The sequence below is a fragment of the Corapipo altera genome, unplaced genomic scaffold (genome assembly GCF_003945725.1).
Source record: "Corapipo altera isolate COAL_440 unplaced genomic scaffold, ASM394572v1 326, whole genome shotgun sequence".
NCBI classification, from domain to species: domain Eukaryota; kingdom Metazoa; phylum Chordata; class Aves; order Passeriformes; family Pipridae; genus Corapipo; species Corapipo altera.
This window is the reverse complement of record NW_020884945.1, coordinates 2,670,367-2,688,678: the sequence shown is the minus strand read 5'-3', so window position 1 is coordinate 2,688,678 and position 18,312 is coordinate 2,670,367. Positions and strand designations below refer to the sequence as shown.

The following is an 18,312-nucleotide window of genomic DNA, read 5'->3' as shown; positions in this document are numbered from 1 at the left end:
GGGGCATTAGCTGATACACTGGAAAGAAAAGTGAAAACCACACCTATGACACATATTTTTCAGCAATATTACAATAATTTATAAAGGCATCAAAACAAATTCAACATCTATTAACAAGCTGATTTTTGAAACAACATTTAAATTATGAGGACATTTTGGTGAAGTTGAAGGCACCTTGGAAGGAGGTGGAGTAACAGTAAAATCCTTCTACAGCTCCTGCTCCCTCCCATTGCCCAGCAGCTCTTCCTCCTGCCCATCAGCCACTGGTGCAGGCAGGAGGAATGGCCCTCTCTGTACACCAATATTTACTGTTCCACCCCAGGCACAGGTTCTGCACATTGATTGGAAAGAGACAAAACATTGCTTCAGGTTTTCGTGTTCCTTTGTGTCCGAGCAAAGGTCGAGGAGGAGTTTTCCTGTGTGAATGATTTTGCTCTTGGCATTCAGGAGGAACAACAGGGAACCACGACTGTGCTGTCAGAGTTCCAGGGGTGTTTGTCAGCCAGAGGGAGGCTGTTGTGGGGCTGGATCTCGAACTGTTGCCGCGTGCTGGCTCTGGGAATAGCCCTGCTGTGCCTGCCAGGAGCTCCAGCGCGGGCAGTGGGGGCCCTTTGTGTGCAGGGGCCAGGGCCAGCTCTGCAGCAGCCCCAGGGGCAGCCCCGCTCAGCCAGGGACGGGCTCCACCTGCAGGGGCACTGCAGGGAGTTCAGCATTTCGCCAGAGGGGACTCTTGATTCGTACAAAGCTGGTCCTGTAAAAGGAGCAGCAGAGGCAGCAGGAGGGGGGAGACCTCTCAGTGCAGCCCGGTTTGAGAAGGACCTGTCTCTGCTCCTGCTCGCTAAGGACCTGCTGGAAGAGGACGAGTTGCTTCAGGTGGAGCTTGAAAGGAGGAACGTGGCAGGCTGTCAGGACAACCCCCCCTGGCCCAGCTCCACCTCTGCAGGTACATTTTCCCTGTGCAGAGGGTGTGAACTGAAGCCAGGCTGGGCACTGTCCTGGAGGGACTTCCTGCTGCCCCGGGCACAAAGTGGCCAAGGAGCAATAGCCCTTGGAGCCTCCCTGGTCCAGGGAGTTGGTATTTGGCTCCAGCTGTGAGCGGGATGTGAACAGAACTGCAGGAGCAAATCTGCCCTGCCTGACCATGCAGGGGCTCCTCCCCCTGCCCCAACCCTGCCTTGGGCACTTGGATTGATAAGGGAAAGCCAGGCAGCTGAGAGAATCCCAGACAGCATGTGGGACACAGGGTGCTGGTTACAGCCTGTTTACTGAATCACCTGCCTTCTGTGGGAAAAGCTGCTTTATCAAGTCATAAAACCAGGGAAGCTTCTCTGTGAGCCTTGCCATCGCCCTCTGCTAAAGTCACACTGTGCGACATCACATGTCAGTGAAACCACTTCTGCTGCTCCCTTTGACAGGGGTTCTTTAAGCAGTTTAAATTGTCCATTTGCAATAAATCAGTGGAGTTGGCAGGATCCTAAACCAGGATTTATGACAGGACCTTCGTATGGGTCAACACAGCCCCACCATCCTGCCCCAGCAGCTCTTCAAGTGCCAGCTCTGAGTTACCATTGGTTTTTTCAATGTATTAACACATTCCTTGGGTTACTGAAACCTGAAAATATCAAGAGTGGGTCCCTGTCCCTACAGATTGATTTATTAGCAGCTCCTAGGAGCCAGTGGTTTAACCTGATCAAAATAGGAAAAGGAAAGCTGAGCCCTAAAATCAAGGGAAGTGCCTGACCAGCTTCCAAGGCAGGTTGTGAGAAACGCTGGGAAGAGCTTCCTCTGCAACAGCAGCCTAAGGAGTTTTAATGAGCCTGGGAAGCCACAACTGTTGGATTAACTGTTCCTCGGAGTTCAACTGCCAGATTTGGTGACAACCTTGGCACAGGAAAATGTTTTCCACAGGAAGGAAGCAAAGAGTCCTCCCTGGCACTGCCCCAGGAGCAGGCCCCGGGTCCATGTGTCCCCCGTGGTGGCAGCTGGTCCCTGGTCCTGCAAGCAGTGCTGGATGGTGTGAGCTGTCACACAAGGCTCCCTGGCCAGGACACCACCGTCAGGGTGACTTTGTTGCGCTGCTCCTTCAGCATCGGGATCAGCTCCGCGTTGCTCATTCCGATGGCCGGGACTCCGTTCACGGCCACGATCTCATCTCCACACCTGGGAGCACAGGACACGCTGGGCAGGCTGAGGGAACCCGGAATTGCAGCCCCCAGGGTCAGATCACCCACTCTGAGCCAACGTCACCAACTCCTCCTGGGAGCAGCTTGTTCCCTTGTGAGTCCAAGGGAAGAGAAAGGGAGGACACTGCTGGTGGCAGAGGGAATGGCCCCAGGAGCACGACTAGGGCAGGGACAGCAGAGGGAGAAGCTGCAAGGGCAGATTTGTGCTGTCCCACACTCCTGACCCAGGTCAGTGCTGCAGGTCAGGCACAGTCCCCCAGGGAGGTGCTCTGCAGGCTGGAGCTGTACTGTCACCCTGCAGCTCAGGACAGCAGGGGCTGAGGGTCCTGTGGGCTCTGCCCCTCTGGCACAGCAGCACCTCCAGAGGGCTGGGAGGTACTGGAACCTCACCCTGGCTCTGATGGGGAGACACATCCCTGTCCTGTCCTCCCACTCCCACTGAGCCCAGTCCTCCCACCACAGCTCTGAGGAGAGCAAAGCCTGGCTCCCTACACCTAAACCACAGCCCCTGCCAAGAGCAGCCTCTGTCCTTCACAGTCCTGCACTTCCAGCCTGTGGAGAGCCAGTTCCTGCTTCCCAGGGATAGCACTGGGGCTCCTCCAGCTCCACTCCTCCCCTCTGGGATTTCTTACAAAAGCTCAGCAAAGCTCCATTTAAGTTTCCTTTTGTTGCTTCTGTTGGGATACTTCTGCTTACCCAAGAGATATTATATTCTAGAATCTCCAAGATTCTCAAACATCCCCTTTCTACTTTTCCCTAATTACTCAATGAAGACCTTTACAGCCCTTTAAAACCTGTTAATTCCTTTTCATTGCACCTTTATGGAGAAACCAAAACACTCCTTAATACAGGACTTGGTTTGTTACATGTTTGTTATCAGCATTAACTGTGCAGTTGAGTGTGTAGGAATTACAGTCATTAACTTTTAGCTGGGCTGGTCTCAAGGGGCAAAGGGAAAACCCCGGGACTGTTTGTGATGCCCCCCAGCCACCCGGGTAGTTCACACCTACTTGAGCTTCCTGTCCCGGAATGCAGGAGTGCCTGGCACGATGGTTTTGATGAAGAAGGGCTGGTTTCCTTTGCTCTCCTCAAAGCCCCCAACGATGCTGAATCCCCAGCTCTCCAGGTTCCCTTTACTCAGGACAATGTCCTGGCAGAAGTGCAGGTAGCTGTGGCAGAAACAGAGAGAGCTGGTGAGAGCCTTTGAAGGAAAACTGCCTGACCAGAAGCTTCTGATTCCCCTCAAGGAAAGCACATGGATCCAGCTACGTCACAGCCTCATTTTTTTCCAGGATTTGAGACACCCCTTTGCAGGGCTAATTCTAAAATCTGACCATGCCAGACCTTTAGACTCTTTTCTCAGTGTTGTCAGAGTTAAAGAGTTAACAGGAAATTCCCATTCTCTGGAGGGATCTGTGACCTAAAAGACTCGGGAATACCTTCAAGAATTCTCCCAAGGAACACATGGCCCAGTGACAAACGCTAATGGGTGAGCAGCAGCTACAGCCACGCAATTCCTGAGAGCAGGGCTTGCTGTCCCAGCTGTAAGGGCAGGCAGGCACAGGGCAGGCACAGGGCAGGCACAGGGCAGCTGTCCAGCCCTGGGGGAGGGCAACCCGGGAGGCAGAGCTACCTTTCCTCTGCCTGCCAGCTTGGAGCATGGCCTGTCCTGAGGATGCAGGGTGGCTGTAAGCTGAGAGCTGCCAGGCCCGTTTTTGGCTGCTGGCCATGGAGGTTTGTCTCCTCGGGGAGCCTGGGAATGGGATGTGAAGTGCTCAGCAGCACTTGCTGCCCATGGTGGCACAGCAACACAAAGCCTTGGCCAGGCGGGGAGGGGTGGCAGGAGCGTCCCGTGTGCCCTGGCTGCCACTCAGGGCTTGGTGTGAAACTGCTGCTCCTCACACCCGAGCTGTTCCAGCAGCTAAGCTTTTCCTAATAAACGTTTTTGCCTCGAGGGCTTCGCTGGAGCCATTTGCAGAGGAGTTTCAGATTTCAAAAGCCTTCTCAGTTCACTTCTCACCAGGAGAAAGATCCAATTATCTACTTCAAACTGTTACTTAGGTAGGAGTTTTTCCCACATAAACACACATAATCCAGCTCCAGCTTACTGATTCCTCCGTGGATTCCTTCCACAGGTACCACACAAGTGCAAAAACACAGCTCTGAGACACATCTGGGGCAGTGCAAATAAACAGCCCTGAGAGCAAGAGAGGGGCAAGTGCACAGAATGGAAATCAAAGCATCAGACATAAAGGCAGTTTGCTAGAAATCATTTTTCAGTACAAAAGAAGAGGTTTTAGGAAGGAAAACATTAATTTAGTATTATGTAAAATGACTGTGGGAAAAGAATTGAGGACTTTAGGGAAGGTGGAGGTGCTGGTTTTACCGTGCCAAGCCCGATGCTGAGCTGGCACTTCCTCAGCCCTTTGGGAGTTTGGAGTGTGCAGCTCCAGCAGGGCCCAGGCAGGAGCACCATGGTGGTGCGGGAAGAGCTCAAACTTCGTGGAGTTTGTCTTGGATAAACTAGGGAAGAAAGCAGGAGGAAAACTGCTTTTCCATCCCCAGGAGTTACCCATAAGCCACACTGTGCACAGTTGCTGTTTTCAAGAGGCAAAGGTTTTACAGAGAAAAGATACATCAGTCTGTGACCTTGGTATTTCTGGTACCTTTAGGGTGCAGTGTTTAGGACACAGACCCCCTCCAAACCAGCATTTGAGATGGTATTTTGTACTGCCTATGGCTGGTATTGATTTAACATAATACCATCAAGAAATCAAAGTTTTAGCTCTATCTGTGACGAACAAGCAGCAGCAATAAATGGTAGTAAACCACTGGAACCCTCTCTGCCACCAGTTAACGCAAAGAATGGAGGGCAGTGAGTTTATGAGGACAGCAGGTTTGCATTACAAGATAAGAAATGCCAGCCAAGGAGCTGCTCCCCAGGGTCCCAAAGAGGGCACAGGACCAGGGCTGTCCTCTCTCTCTCTCTCTCTCTTTCTCTCCTAAAACCCACAGCAGTGCCTGGCACAGAACCCAGGCCAGGCTGCAGAGGCTCCACTGTCACAGCACATCCCCAGGAGTGCCCAGGTGGCAGCTTTTGGCAGAAACAGGGACCACAGATCAAGAATCAAAGCCCGAGTTAAGCACTGTGGGCTCAAGCGCTGCAACAACCAGATATACTTCCCTAGTTTGGGTTCAAACTAGAAAGAAATACATTCCTCTAGAAACAAAGGGATATTTCTGCTGGATCAGAGGAATAACTGAAAAAATAAAAGCTGAACAAACCCAAAATTGCACATGCAATAAGCATTAAACTCTCCCACTGCACTGCAGCAGGTTCTGGCACACTGAGGCCCTTCATCAGGGCAGCCCAAAGGAACAGGTGCCACTGCTGAGGACACGGGGGCAGTTTGGGCACACTGCAGGGGATTCCTGCAGTGCAGGGTCAGGGTGGCACATGTGGGGTCTGTGCAATGGGCTCCTCTGCAGCACTGCAGGGCCAGTCCTGTCCCAAGGAAACACAGCTTGGGGGGGTGACCCCAAACACTGCAGAGGGACACTGGAGGGATCCTCATTTCAGCTACACCTCCCTGAAACCTGAAACCCCAGGTAGCATTGCCAGGGGACCAACAGTGGTGTCTGTGGGTCACCAGCCAGTTCCTACCAGGTCTGAGTGTGAGCACATGGCAAAAGGAGTGAGGAAGCACAGGAATTGCAGCCCTTTTTATTGTTGGAAACAAGGAAGAAGATTTGAGTTCTTGAAATGAAATGACCTCACCACGTGCCTTCTGAAAACCCTCACGACCAGAACTGTACACAAGGACAGGGGCTGGAATTCGGGCTGGAGCAAAAGGAATTGAAGAGCAGAAAGGGCACCTGAAATCCTGCTCCAGATCCAGTCACAGTCAAAGGAAGGGGGGCAACATTAACACCAGCAGCAAAGAATATCAAGCAATGTATTAAATGGCAGGGAATGCCAGGAGACTCCTGAAATGAGGGCAGGTGATCCACGAGCAGAGAGGGACTCCAGTCCCTGCAGCAGAACAGGGTGTGGTGAAGCTGCAGGTCACCCACGTCCAAAGAAACTGGGAAAAAGGAAGAAAGGAAGAAGTACAGCCAGGTTCTGTCTTGCTCTAGTGCTGCAGGAGCACCCCTAAGGAACACACACAGGCAGCATCTGAGGGTTTGTGCTCCAGTTTGCGCTCAGCTCAGGGCTGCTTCCCACTAGACCTGCCCAGCACAGACAGGGATTCCTGGGAGAGCAGAGGGAATGGAAGGAGAGTGCTGAGCACAGGCCAAGTCACAGTCACTCCAGACACAAAAGCCCTTCCTTGGGCTGGTTTGTTCAGCATTTACAGGCTGCTAAGTAACTCAGAGGTAACACAACAGAGCCTTTGTCAAGTGTTTCTTCTCTCAGGTGCCTCAGGAAACAAGGCTGTAAATAATCCAGGCTTCCCACAGAAGTGTTTGGCTTTACTCTTCCATGTGCATCTCCTGCACAATCCTTCTCCAGTCACTGGGATGACAACAGGCTCTGCCTTTCGCAGCTCAGTTGATTTTGGTGCAACTGCACAAGTGAGCAAACCAGACTTTCACCTTTCCAGGAAGTCTTAGTGCTGTCACCTGGAACATCCCGTGATGCTGCTAAAAGCTGTGCTCAATCTGTGCTCCAAAGCCTTGCAGCAGGAAAACTCAGCTATTCAGAATCATTTCTGCTTCATGCTAAAGATGACACAATTACAACAGCCAAGAAGAACAGACCGAAAGAATGTCTGCCCCTAAGTGAGATGAGCAGATTAGAAACTACCAAACAGCTCCGGGGTCTGGCTTGTGTGAGGAGATCTAGAAGGGGAATTCAGTTAAAACCTGGACAGGGACTGGATCAAACACTGACTATTTCTCTTTGAAAAAAGGGAGTTCAGGAGCTTCTACCACACTGTCCCACAGGAGTGGGGCAATGATGGGTCACACTATAAAAGCCGTGGAAGTTTCTTATGCATTCATTACACTGTGATCTCATTGGCAAACAAGGCTTCCCACTGCCTCACAGCTAAATGGGAATGCCAGCAATGCTTCCAAGGTAGTCAACAAAGCAATTAATTCCCAGTGTTTGAGTGAAAGTCAGGCCTGTGATTACCTGCTCTGCACAGCCACTGAACACACATACCTGGGCAGTCCCAGCCATGTGATCCAGAGGGGGGACCAGCTGAATCCCTGCTCCCTGATGTCCAGGGGTGCCTCTGGCGAGTTGAGGGAAAGGATTTCCAAGGCTTTCAGTGTGACTGAGTGGGAAGCAGCGTTAGATTTCAGTGCTGCCACAGCTTCATAATAGTTCAGATGAGTCAAATCAATGCCATTGATGCTCAAAAGTACATCTCCTGTTGATGAAATAAAAAGGGACTATTATAGACCTTCTGCTTCAAAGCCCGTTTCTGCCTCAAGGTGTCATGTGGAATCCTGTTTCCAGCCTCACTTCGGTGTCCAAGTCCAACTTTCACTGAAAAAAACCCCCATTTCCAAAAGGATAAAGGGTCTCAGAGCCTCTTTACCTCTCTTGATTCTGCCATCCCTGAAGAGGCACCCGATGGGCTGCACACTCGTTACATAAATAGGGAGCTTGTTTTTGTTATCCCTTCCACCTCCAATTGTTATTCCTAAAGATTCCTTTGGTTCCTTTTTGATTGCGACTGTCTTTTCATGAGTTGCATATCCCTGAGGTAAATCCTACAAAGGAATGACAGCACAAAATGCAGCTTCAGTAATGTAATCAACACAAGAACCTAGACCTGGGAGATAACCACAGAACATTTATCTGTTATCCAGAACATTCCAGCAGTGTTGCTGGGTGGCAAAGTCAGCTCCCCATGTCTTTGCTCTGGGTGGAAATGCAGAGTAGTGTTTCCCTGGTGAGCCAGCAGGACCAGGGCAGTGCTGTCCTGGTGTTCCCACATCCATTTTGCTGTGGACATGCTCACTGAGGAAGATAATTTTACACTGAGGAAGAGCTTTGAACTCATTTCAAGGCCATTCCTATCAAGCAATCAAGCTCTGACTAAGTGTTGAGGTTGCAGTGAGAGCACACATTAGAGCACAGGCTGTACAAACAGTATGGAAATGTTCCTGCAGGATTAAATCAAGGAACCACACTCCCTGTATGACAGCTACCTACGGGACTCAGGGACACTCAAACACACAAGCCTAAGCACATGCAGCAAGTTTTCTCACCCAACTGGAAGTTCTAAACACAGAGTAACTCTCTCCTGGTACACCAGGCTGGTGATTCTCCTCTGGCTCATGGTGCCTTCTGTGTTGCACAAACACACACTGCAGCCCCAGAGCACCAGTGTCCTCTGGGGTTCTGCTCCTGCACCATAAAGGCCTCTGGCCCCACACCAGCATCACTTGGGTCAGTGCAACACCCCGAACATGTGGGGCTTGGGGGGTGTGGAGAAGCAAGTCTCAAGCAACACATGAATGGTAAATTCCTCATTGCCCTTTCCAGACAAGAAAGGATTAAACACCAGTTCTGCATCCACATGAGAGACACTTGAAGAAATTTTGACACCTTTTTCCCTTAAAATGATGTTTCCCAGCAGATGACAAACTGGTTCTCCAATACCAAAAGCCACAAACCTGCTGCTTTTCAACAATTCAAGTAGCAATGGAGCTGCTGCTCAGCCTTACAGGATAAGTCAGCACTGCAGAGCAAACACAGCCCCTCTGCTGGGCCAGGAACAAGCAGCCCTTCTGCCCTCCTTTGCCAGCCTGACCTTCTGGTAGGTGGATTTCCGTCTGTAGTGGTTCTGGTCCGGCCGCCTCCGGTGGTGGATGGGGCTGCCCCCACTGCTGCTGCTGCTGCTGCTGCTGCTGTTGGAGGAGCTGCCATCCTCTACTGGTTCTGGCAGTTGCACCCCGGGCTGCCTCAGGATCACAAAGTTCACTCTGGATTCAGTGGTCTGCCAGGAGAAACCAAGAGTGTAAATAAAACAGAGAGAAAAATAAATGAGCAGTTAGGGACAGCCCCTACTATTCTCCTGGGGAAAGAGAAGGGTTGGCATTGATCCCCACAGAGTCTGGAACAGCTCCTTGACATGCTGCAAAGTCTTCTGTGAGGAGCCAGGGAATGCTGTTGGAAGAAGAGAAGAGGATTGGCAAACACTAGCCAGAAGGAACAGGAGGAGAGGCAGGCTTCACTCATCCCCCCTCTCCAACAAATGCCAAGCAAGAGAAGGTGGAAAGGGATGATTAACTCCTCCACTTGAGTACAAATAGCCAAAATGACATATTGTGTTGTGATCCAAGGTGAGCAGAGCTGGAACACTGACTGGGCCACACCATTGCCGTGACGAGCACTGTGTGCTTTCCTTTCATTGTAAAGAAACTTCTTCAAGCTCTTTCTCTCCCAGCCTGTGCTCTCCATTGTTCCACATCTCCCAGTCATTTTTCCCCCAGAGTACCTGAAGACACGACCTCTGCTCTGAGTCTGCTGCCAATTAAACACTTAACCAGTTGTATGTCTGGCCTTGGCAGAACTACAGGGGAAGTCCTCACTGTTGTTACTGCTCTTCTGGTTTGGTTTGTTCTTTCAGATCACTTGTCAAACCCTTATTGGGAAGGACTCCACTGGGGTAGGGTGGATGTGCTCCCTTGGGTGTTTCCTGCAGGGCATGACAGAAATACAGTTGCTGCTTCACTTCTTGCCACAGAAGGACCCCATTTCCCTGCTACCACAGCACACGGGCAGCAGGGAATTCCCGGGCCTTGGAAGAGGGACTTTTTAAGTTACATTTAACCAAGAATTGGAGTTAGCCCTCAGAAGAACAGATAACATTTCGAAAACTGTCACAGTTTTACACAAATATTACTTCAAAAGGATTCAATCCCCAAACCTAATGAAGCCAGTTCTGAGACTTCAGTTACTGGTTCCAGTAGGATGAGACAGAGTTCCTCTTCTGGGAACTGTGTGTCCACATTGTGACAGAAATACAGCAGCACTTGTGGGATGCAAACAAGTTCTAAGAGGTCATAGAATGGAATCACATATTTAACATGAAAAGGGATCTCAGTAGTGGAACTATTCCCTTTCCCTTCTTTTCTCCCATGCACTGTGCTCCTCTGATTGCCAGGAAGAGAACTGGTTCTCCCTCAGCACTGACCTCACATCCTTTTGGGATATAAACAGTGTGATGAGATGTATTGTGTCAAGATCCTCAGATAAAAACTCAAACTGGAGGTAGTTGCCTAGGAGATAAAGAACTTAAACTGATCTATGTGATATCTGCTGCACACGAGCAACCCTTAATCCTTTCACCAAAATTCCTTGCCCATGCTTTCCCCAAAATATTTGGCATGCTGCAACAGCAGCAATTCCTAATTGTACAGGGGAAGACCACCCCTCCTCTACCCATTTAGCATCTTGGAATGTTTTCAGTCTGAGGGGCCCCAAGTTGTTTTCTAGACTCTTCCCAAATACAGGGAAAATGGGGAGAAAGGGCTTCAAATCAGCCCGAAGGGTTTTGTTCTGTGCTGCCAGCCCATCGCAGCTCCCAACGAGCACCTTCTCTCTGTTTGAATCACATAGGGCTGTCCTGATCCCTGCTCTATGAATCCACACAGTGCAGACAACATTCCCTCTGCAGGAAAGGCTGCAAACAGCACCAAGGAGATCCAATCACCTCAAGATGAACCACTGAGCCATGAGCCACTGCCTGGCCCCAGAGCTGTCAGAGTGACTCACAGTGATACCCACTCTTCATGTTTGTCTTCATGTGGAAGTGGTGATCCCACACATCCGCAGGGAAGTCACTTTCCCAAAGAGATATTTGAAGGAATGCAGGTTGCTCCTGTGTGTTCTGCCAGCCCTTAGGTCAGAACAGGAGCCCTGCCATCAGCCAAAGAGCTGCAGAGCATTCCCATCCACATCTTACACCTGAGCTCACCTGGATGATCTGTGCTGCGGCCTCAGGTGTCCCTTGCCTCAGATCCTGCCCATTTATTGACAGCACTCTGTCATTCCGACTCAGCCTCCCATTTTTGGCTGCCAAACCTCCCTCTAAGAGATCCAGAATAAAAATCCCAGCCTCATCAGTCTTCCTGATCAGTTTGATTCCCAGGGGTTCGGAGCGGTCTCTCTTGATCAAGGTGACGTGGATCACTTCCCGGTTTGCAGAACTGGAATCCTGCTGTGCAGTCTTGTTGGAAAAACCCTTCTCCTGCAGGACCATGAGGTGGAGAACAGGGCCTGGGTGGCGCAGGAAGGAGACAGCCTGGTAGTGAGTCACACTGCTGATGTTGACACCATTCACCTGAGAGACAAACACAGCACAGGCTCTAATCAGGATCCACGGAATTTGGGCTCTGTGCACAGGGTGGGACATCACCCAGCTGGAGCAGGATGACAAACTCCCTCTGCAAGGCTCTGACTGCAGCAGCTGCTTCTGAGGCACATCAGAGAGCAGTTTTCTCAAAAAGAATGAAGAAAGCTGCAGATGAAGTTAGACTGTAATTGCTGGTGATTAACTGAGGGCAGGGAGAGATAGGACACCTCACATACCAACAAACCTGACACTGCAAAGTGTTCAGTCATTCCTTCCATCCCTTGGCAACTTTCCCTTAACTTCCAGCCTTCAGTACAGACTTGGAAAAGGCTCAGATTGAAGGCTGCCTATCCTCCCTTTTAAGCTGAGGAGTGGTCCACAGTCCACAAGCTTCTGGAATCACCTGGCTAATGACACTGTTACCAAGGTAACTCTGAGAGTTCTCACTTTGTCAGTTGTCACGTAAGATTCTGTGCAGTCTTTTGGGACTAAGTGTGGGGACCTGCCCTATTAGCAGCCTAGCTGAGACTGAGACATGTACAATCCCACTGGATAACAGAGAAGTTATCCCAGTGGTCTCCCTAAGGAACCAGGTCGGAGATGGGATCAGCCACTTGTGCATCAGCCACTCCTTCATGGAACCCCAGTCATGGAATATACTGAGCTGGAAGGGACCCACAAGGATTATCCAGTCCAACTCCTGGCTCTGCCCAGGACCATCCCCAGGAGTCCCACCGTGTGTGGGCATCAGGAAGGATCCCACAGGACAGTGAGGTCCTCGTGGCCTGTCAAATGCCTGGGCAGCCATGGCTGGAGGTGTCCCCTCCCTGCTGCACAAAGCTGGTGTCCCCTTGGTCCCCCACTGCCACACAGGTGACTAACCTGGGAACTCCCCTGGCTGTGGGCTGGTGCTCTGCATTGTTCACATCACATGTCTAATGCTCACTTCAGTCATAAGGTCACTTTGGACCTGCCCATGGAGAACATGTAGCTTAAGCAACATGGGAGAACAAGCAATTATGAGACTTCCTGACTAGAGCGTCGCCCTTTGGAGAGAAACAGAGCTACTGAGTGAAAATTACCAGATAGAAATCTTCCACTTTATCCAAAATGGTCTAAATTTAGACTATCAAATATGCAAGGGAAATATGAGTGTGCCTGTAAGGAGCCACAAAAGTCTGCTCCTCAGCTCCAGCAGATACACGGTGCTGCTGACACACAGGTCTGATTAGTGCTTTAAAACCCTCAGCTGTGGAAATTTCCCAGTTTTTCTGGGCAGCTCTCCTCTCCCAGCCCTCATGTCAAGTCAGGAGTAGCAATGGCACTACCAGTGGGGTTTTTCCTACCTCCAGAATATGGTCCCCAGGTGCTATTCTCCCATCTGCAGCAATCACAGAGTCCCGCAGCACTTCCTGAACAACAATGTTCCCCAGTGGGGTGTCTTTACCCCCCACGATCCTTATCCCCAGCTCCTCCTCCAGGTCTTCTCGGTGGATTTCAATGGTGGTGGTTTCAGCCACAAGACTCGTTCTGTGAGGGAGGTCTGCTCGAGGAAAGTGAAGAGAAAAAACAACACATTCATAGAATTTTCCTTCTCGTAGCACCACAAGATTCATACCCCTGGCAGGCTGTGTTCAAAGCCTGGAGGGAAAGCAGCTATCAGGAGACAAAAGGTCAGATGAAAGGCTTAAAAACCCTCTGTTCCTCCAGAACTTCCCATTTTCTCCTAGCTTATGTTGAATTCAAACTCTTTATTATTATGGCTTGAGTTCTATTAAAGGGCATTCAGTATGTTTTGGCTACTCTTTAGAGGTGTATTTTCCTCCTGCGACAGCTGTCCTGCTAGAAGCACACACATAGCAAATTCCAATTTCCATGATGCCCATTAGGGAAGGGGACTACCCAGTAATTACTGCTGTGCTGCTGCAGTGACTTTACCATAGGCACCTCACCGCAACTTCCTTCCTCTAATTTCCTCTGCTCCTCTTTTCCCAGCCCCCCTGTAAAACAGGAGTCATGTTTGGCTCTTTCCCAGCATCCTGAGGATGAAGCAATGCCTCACTTTGAAGATGAGAGTAGTTGTTAGCAGGTCCTATTGAATCTCCCAGCACTGCGCCGTTCAGGCAGCCCAGCACGGACACAGCCCAGAGTGCTGCTTGGCAGGGTGAAGGGCACTTGTCACCAAACCTGCTCCAAGGGCACTTGAGGAGAAGCCAAGAGAGAAGTGAACTGACCTGTGCGTTACCTCTGTCCCAGGCACAGCAGCTGTCAGCTCCAGCTCACTTGGAAGCTGAGACTAGCTTTGAAAGAGGCACAGGGATTTCCATGCTGCTGCTTCCTAACAGGGCTTGAGACAAGTGGTGCTACACTGGAGATGGTTATTTTATCTGCAAGGCTTTCAGAACTGACTATTAATCCAAACCCTAACTTATGCTGTAAAAACACACTCACTGCACACCATTAGGGAGGGACTGACCAGGAATATACAGGAAACTGTGTATTTAATTTTCCTATCGAGATTAAAAAGAACCTGGAACAGTTCCTAGTTACTAATTATTTGGCTCCACGTTCACATGGACAGGGACTGCCTTTGTTTCTGCAAAGAATTCTGCAAATACTCGCTGCTGTCCAACAGAGGCTCTCCAAATTGTTTTGCTCAGTTCTGTGCTTGTGAGCAGATCCTGCCACCCCTGATGCACATGAACACATCTCCCTTCTGCTCGAGGACAAGCTGAGCAAAGAGATTACTCTGATGGCTGCTAATGGCTGAATAGCACTGAGGATGTCTGAGAGTGTTGGGGACACTTTAGAAACTGAACTGTCTGGGATAATTACCTCATTTTTATATTATAAAAGATAAATACATAATTACACTTGTGTATCAAACTCTCACCTTCTTCAGTCTCCTCAAAAGCTGGATTAACCAGCCCAGGCTCAGCAGTCCCCAGTGACACCACAGCAGCTCCAGAGCTTTCTGCCACAAGTGATGAGCCTCCACCTGGTACCTCTGCATCCTTGGGTGTGTTTGTCTCCCCCTTGGTGGGAGGATCTTCCTTCCCTTTGGAAATGGGATTCTTTTTCCTCTGTAGTTCAGATTTGTATTTCTTGAACCCAGGACACCTGGAGAGAGATTGTCAGGGTCTGTCAGTGCTGTCTCTGCCTGGACGACCTGGCACATGCAAGCTCTGGCTGACAAATGTATGTTCCAGATCTCACCAGCTGCAATGCTGGTAGCACAGATGCTAAAACTTATTCTCATTTGACCTTCAGCTTCCATCTGTATTAATATCAACTTAAGAGCAGGCTTGCTGTTTCACTACTTTCAAAATTATTAAGCAGATTATTTTAAGAAGGAGAACATAATAGGAATGGGAGTCTCCCTTGCTAAATATTTACCTGGCAAACACTCCACGAAGAGAACAATACTTAAAATATAAGCAAATACTCAGCTCTGACGTTTTAGAGACGACTGTGAACTGTATCTTTATGCAAAGAAGGTGGCTCAAGTTTCAAGCTGGGCCTTGAATTAGGCTTTGTTTTTAGCACACAAGAGCAGCAAGGGAGGCTTGTGCATTTTGTTTTGTGGAATGAGCCCTGCCCCTCAGACACACTCCATGCACTTGATGCCTCTGCCTCAATGAGAGCAATTTAGAGTTTCTGATCCCATTGGGTGCTCCCCACACAGAAGTAATTCTCCATCCAAAATGTTCCCTGTGCTCAAATACATAACAATCAGCCTCTCTCAGCACAAGGGGTGAGGAAGAAAAAGGTCTTTTATTGTGAGTCCTTATACAAAAGGTGACAGGTGAGGAGGGTGGTGAATGCAAAATCATCACTTTCAGAGACATGGGTAGTATTGGGTGTTTACCACTCACTTTTCAAATTAAACTTGACTATTTACATTCTGGCTAAACAAGTCTCACCCCAGTATTTCTTCCTCTGGTTTATTCCTACTCATTTATTCTCCAAGCAGTAAGATGACCCTGAAATTAACGACAGGAGCTGATTGATCCACTTGTGCCCTCTTTAGATGGCAAGAAACAAATTCAGTTTGCAAATGGCAGAGAAATCCCCTGAGAAAATAAGTTTTTAGATGCTTCTTATTTCCTTAAATCTTCTGCTATCAGTTAATCTCACTTAAAACTGAACAATAGGAACACCCAAATCCCAGAGTGAGTTTTTAACCCGTTTCTTTCCTCCCCATTTTTCAGTGTGACTACAGACACAGCCCAGCTGAAACAGTTTCACTTCCTAGAATACACCCCTCAAGGGAGATACAAACAACTATGAAGTGTATAAGAGAATGATAGTTTCCAGACAGCTCTCTAAACATTTGAGGGTGCCTCCCTCCCTCCTCACTCTTGTGCCAGAGGGATTAAGGAGTGACAGGAGTTTACTGATAGCAGGGCAGATTTGCAGAGCAGAGGAAGGCCCAGCCCTGGTGTGAGCCATGGCCCCAGCCCTGCAGTCTGAGCACTCGGCCTGGTTACAACCAACCAGGACAAAGGGCTACTTCGAGAAAAAGGAGATTGTAAACTTCCACTGCTCCAGGGAAAGGGGCACACAGGCACCTTCCAGCACTTCCCCTGCTCTAACACAAGCTCTCAGTTCACGGGGACCAAAGATGAACAAGAACCACCAGGGACTGCAGAGGTATCCCAAGTGTAACTGTTCCCTGCACGTTGCTCAGCTGATTTTTTAAATATGCCACTGCCACTAAAAGCTTCAACACAGCTGAAGGAAACAGCCTCTGGAATTTCTCACTGCCCACTGACAGAACACACAGTGCCAAGGAAGGGCTGCTTCCACCTGCACAGGGTTTGTACTTAGATCCGTGTCCTGCAATCATTAACCAGGCAAGAACAAGGGTTCAAGTGCCACAGCAACAGCTTTGTCACCTGCACTTCTTCTAAAGCAACATCTTTCTGCCTGCCAACAGCTCAACCAGCAGTGGAAGCACTGAAACACAAAATGTCTCCTGTCCTCTACACAAGAAGGACAGAAACAGAAATGAAAACTAATTTTCATTTTCTTCTCTTTCTTGGAAAAAGAATGAGAAGATAATGGAATTATAAGTAGGTGATTCAGACACTGCGTAATGTGCAGCTTGGAGGGACTTGCATTATTTGAATCAAAGACTTATGTATTGCACATCTTAATTGGACCAATTAAACTGGCAACACTGCAGGGTCCCTGGCTTTCAGAGGGCTGACTCTGTGCCTGTCTATCTTCTCTGTGCAAGTGAAACAAGAATAAGCACGTTTATAATCGTTTCAGAGTTGAGTGCCCCAGATCAGGATATACAAACATATTTTTTGGTAGGTTTAGTGTCTGCAGAGGAGCTGCAGGTGAGCAGATCACTCTTGGTCTCAGGAGCACGTGTGAGCTGGGCTCCCAACACACACACACACACACAATTACCCTGTCTGCACACACCCACCTCTGCAGCCTCACCCTCTGTCATCTCTGGTGTCCCACCTTGCCCCAGTTTAGGAGCTGCTCTGAGAGTGGATGTGTCTGCCGAGCAGCACAACAGCCCTGGTGTGACACAAGAACAGAAGGGGACAGCACCTGTTGTGCAGATGAGCCTCCAGCTCACAGCGCTGCATGGTCTGCTGGCACTCGGCCTTGAAGGGACACAGCACAATCAGCTTATCCAGCAGGTTCCGGACCAGCAGGCTGGACTTGTGGCACTGCTGGAAGGAGAGCTTCTTCCTGTCCATGGGGCAGAAGCTGTACTCCTGCATGAAGTTCTCGAGGCACCTGAAGCAGTAGGTGTGCCCACAGGGGGTGTCCATGGGCTGCAGCAGGGGCTGCAGGCAGATGTGGCAGATGAGCTCATCGTCCACCTCGTCCTGGAAGTTGTAGAGGTGATTGTCCAGCACCAGGTGGGACTGGCCACACTCGGAGCACAGCTCAGGCACCTGGGACACGTGTTCTTCCAGGGCAGGATCAGCCATGACAGCCAGCATCAGGCACTCCCTCACTGGGGACACTGCTCATGCAGCAGCTCTGCCGCAGGACCTCTGGGGAGAGGGAGAGAGAGACATTTCCAGCCAACTGCCCTCTGGAAAGAGCTAATTAAAAATTAAACTGAATGCCTGCCTTAAGCTTCCTCCCCCTGGAACCTTCATCCCCACTCACCCTCCTGGGCCTCCTCCTTCTGGAACACCCCCGTGGATGAACAACCCAGGGATCAGAGAACCAAGGCCCTCGTTCAGCAAAAGGTTTGAGCACGTGGGTAAACTGAAGCTTGAGTTCCTTTCCATACACACCATGACACAGGCCAGACAAACCCTGCCCAACACATGGGCTGGGACAGCTGAGACAAAGCCTGCTTGTTCTCCAGGGAGAACAACCCAGGGAGGGAAGGCAAGCATAACCAAGACAGTAATTTTTAAACTGACAATTTTTCCCTTGCCTCCCAGATTATACCAAATATTTTGAAGATATGTACATCAAAAAAGCCATTTGGAGACCTCTAGTTGTTTGGATTTTTGTTTTGGTTTTTTTTTTTTTTTTTTGGGGGGGGGGTAGGGGGATGATGTAAAAGAAGAGGAAGAAATTTCAAAAGAAACTTAAATCTAAACCACGTTTCCTTCCTTTTAAGCCCACTCCCTTAAAAAAAAATTTGTTTTAACAAACAATGCATTGTTCCCCACTCATCCATGCCTGAGTTCAGCCATGGAAACAAATTTTCTATAAAAAGACTAAAGCTTCCTAAGTGAAAAAAATGTAAAGAATTGCCCACATCAGTGTTGTAACATCACAGAAAGGTTTGAGCTCTCAGTCAGGGAGAGAGAGAGAAGGGG

The 18,312-nt window shown here is 49.5% G+C and overlaps 1 protein-coding gene across 2 annotated transcripts in view; it reads right to left on the bottom strand.

Annotated features, from left to right (window-relative positions):
• Window positions 1–55: 55 nt before the first annotated feature.
• LOC113956110 (ligand of Numb protein X 2-like) overlaps window positions 56–18,312 on the bottom strand; it is a 30,008-nt gene continuing 11,751 nt past the window's right edge. For both annotated transcript variants that reach the window (XM_027662314.1, XM_027662313.1), the window contains exons 2-10: window positions 17,072–17,526; window positions 14,394–14,620; window positions 12,847–13,043; window positions 11,123–11,488; window positions 8,954–9,139; window positions 7,733–7,907; window positions 7,351–7,561; window positions 3,194–3,352; window positions 56–2,160 (exon numbers count right to left, since the gene is read on the bottom strand). In XM_027662314.1, coding sequence (XP_027518115.1) covers window positions 2,025–2,160; window positions 3,194–3,352; window positions 7,351–7,561; window positions 7,733–7,907; window positions 8,954–9,139; window positions 11,123–11,488; window positions 12,847–13,043; window positions 14,394–14,620; window positions 17,072–17,472 — 2,058 coding nt within the window. In that variant the 5' untranslated portion in view covers window positions 17,473–17,526 and the 3' untranslated portion in view covers window positions 56–2,024. The remainder of the gene's footprint in view (window positions 2,161–3,193; window positions 3,353–7,350; window positions 7,562–7,732; window positions 7,908–8,953; window positions 9,140–11,122; window positions 11,489–12,846; window positions 13,044–14,393; window positions 14,621–17,071; window positions 17,527–18,312) is intronic.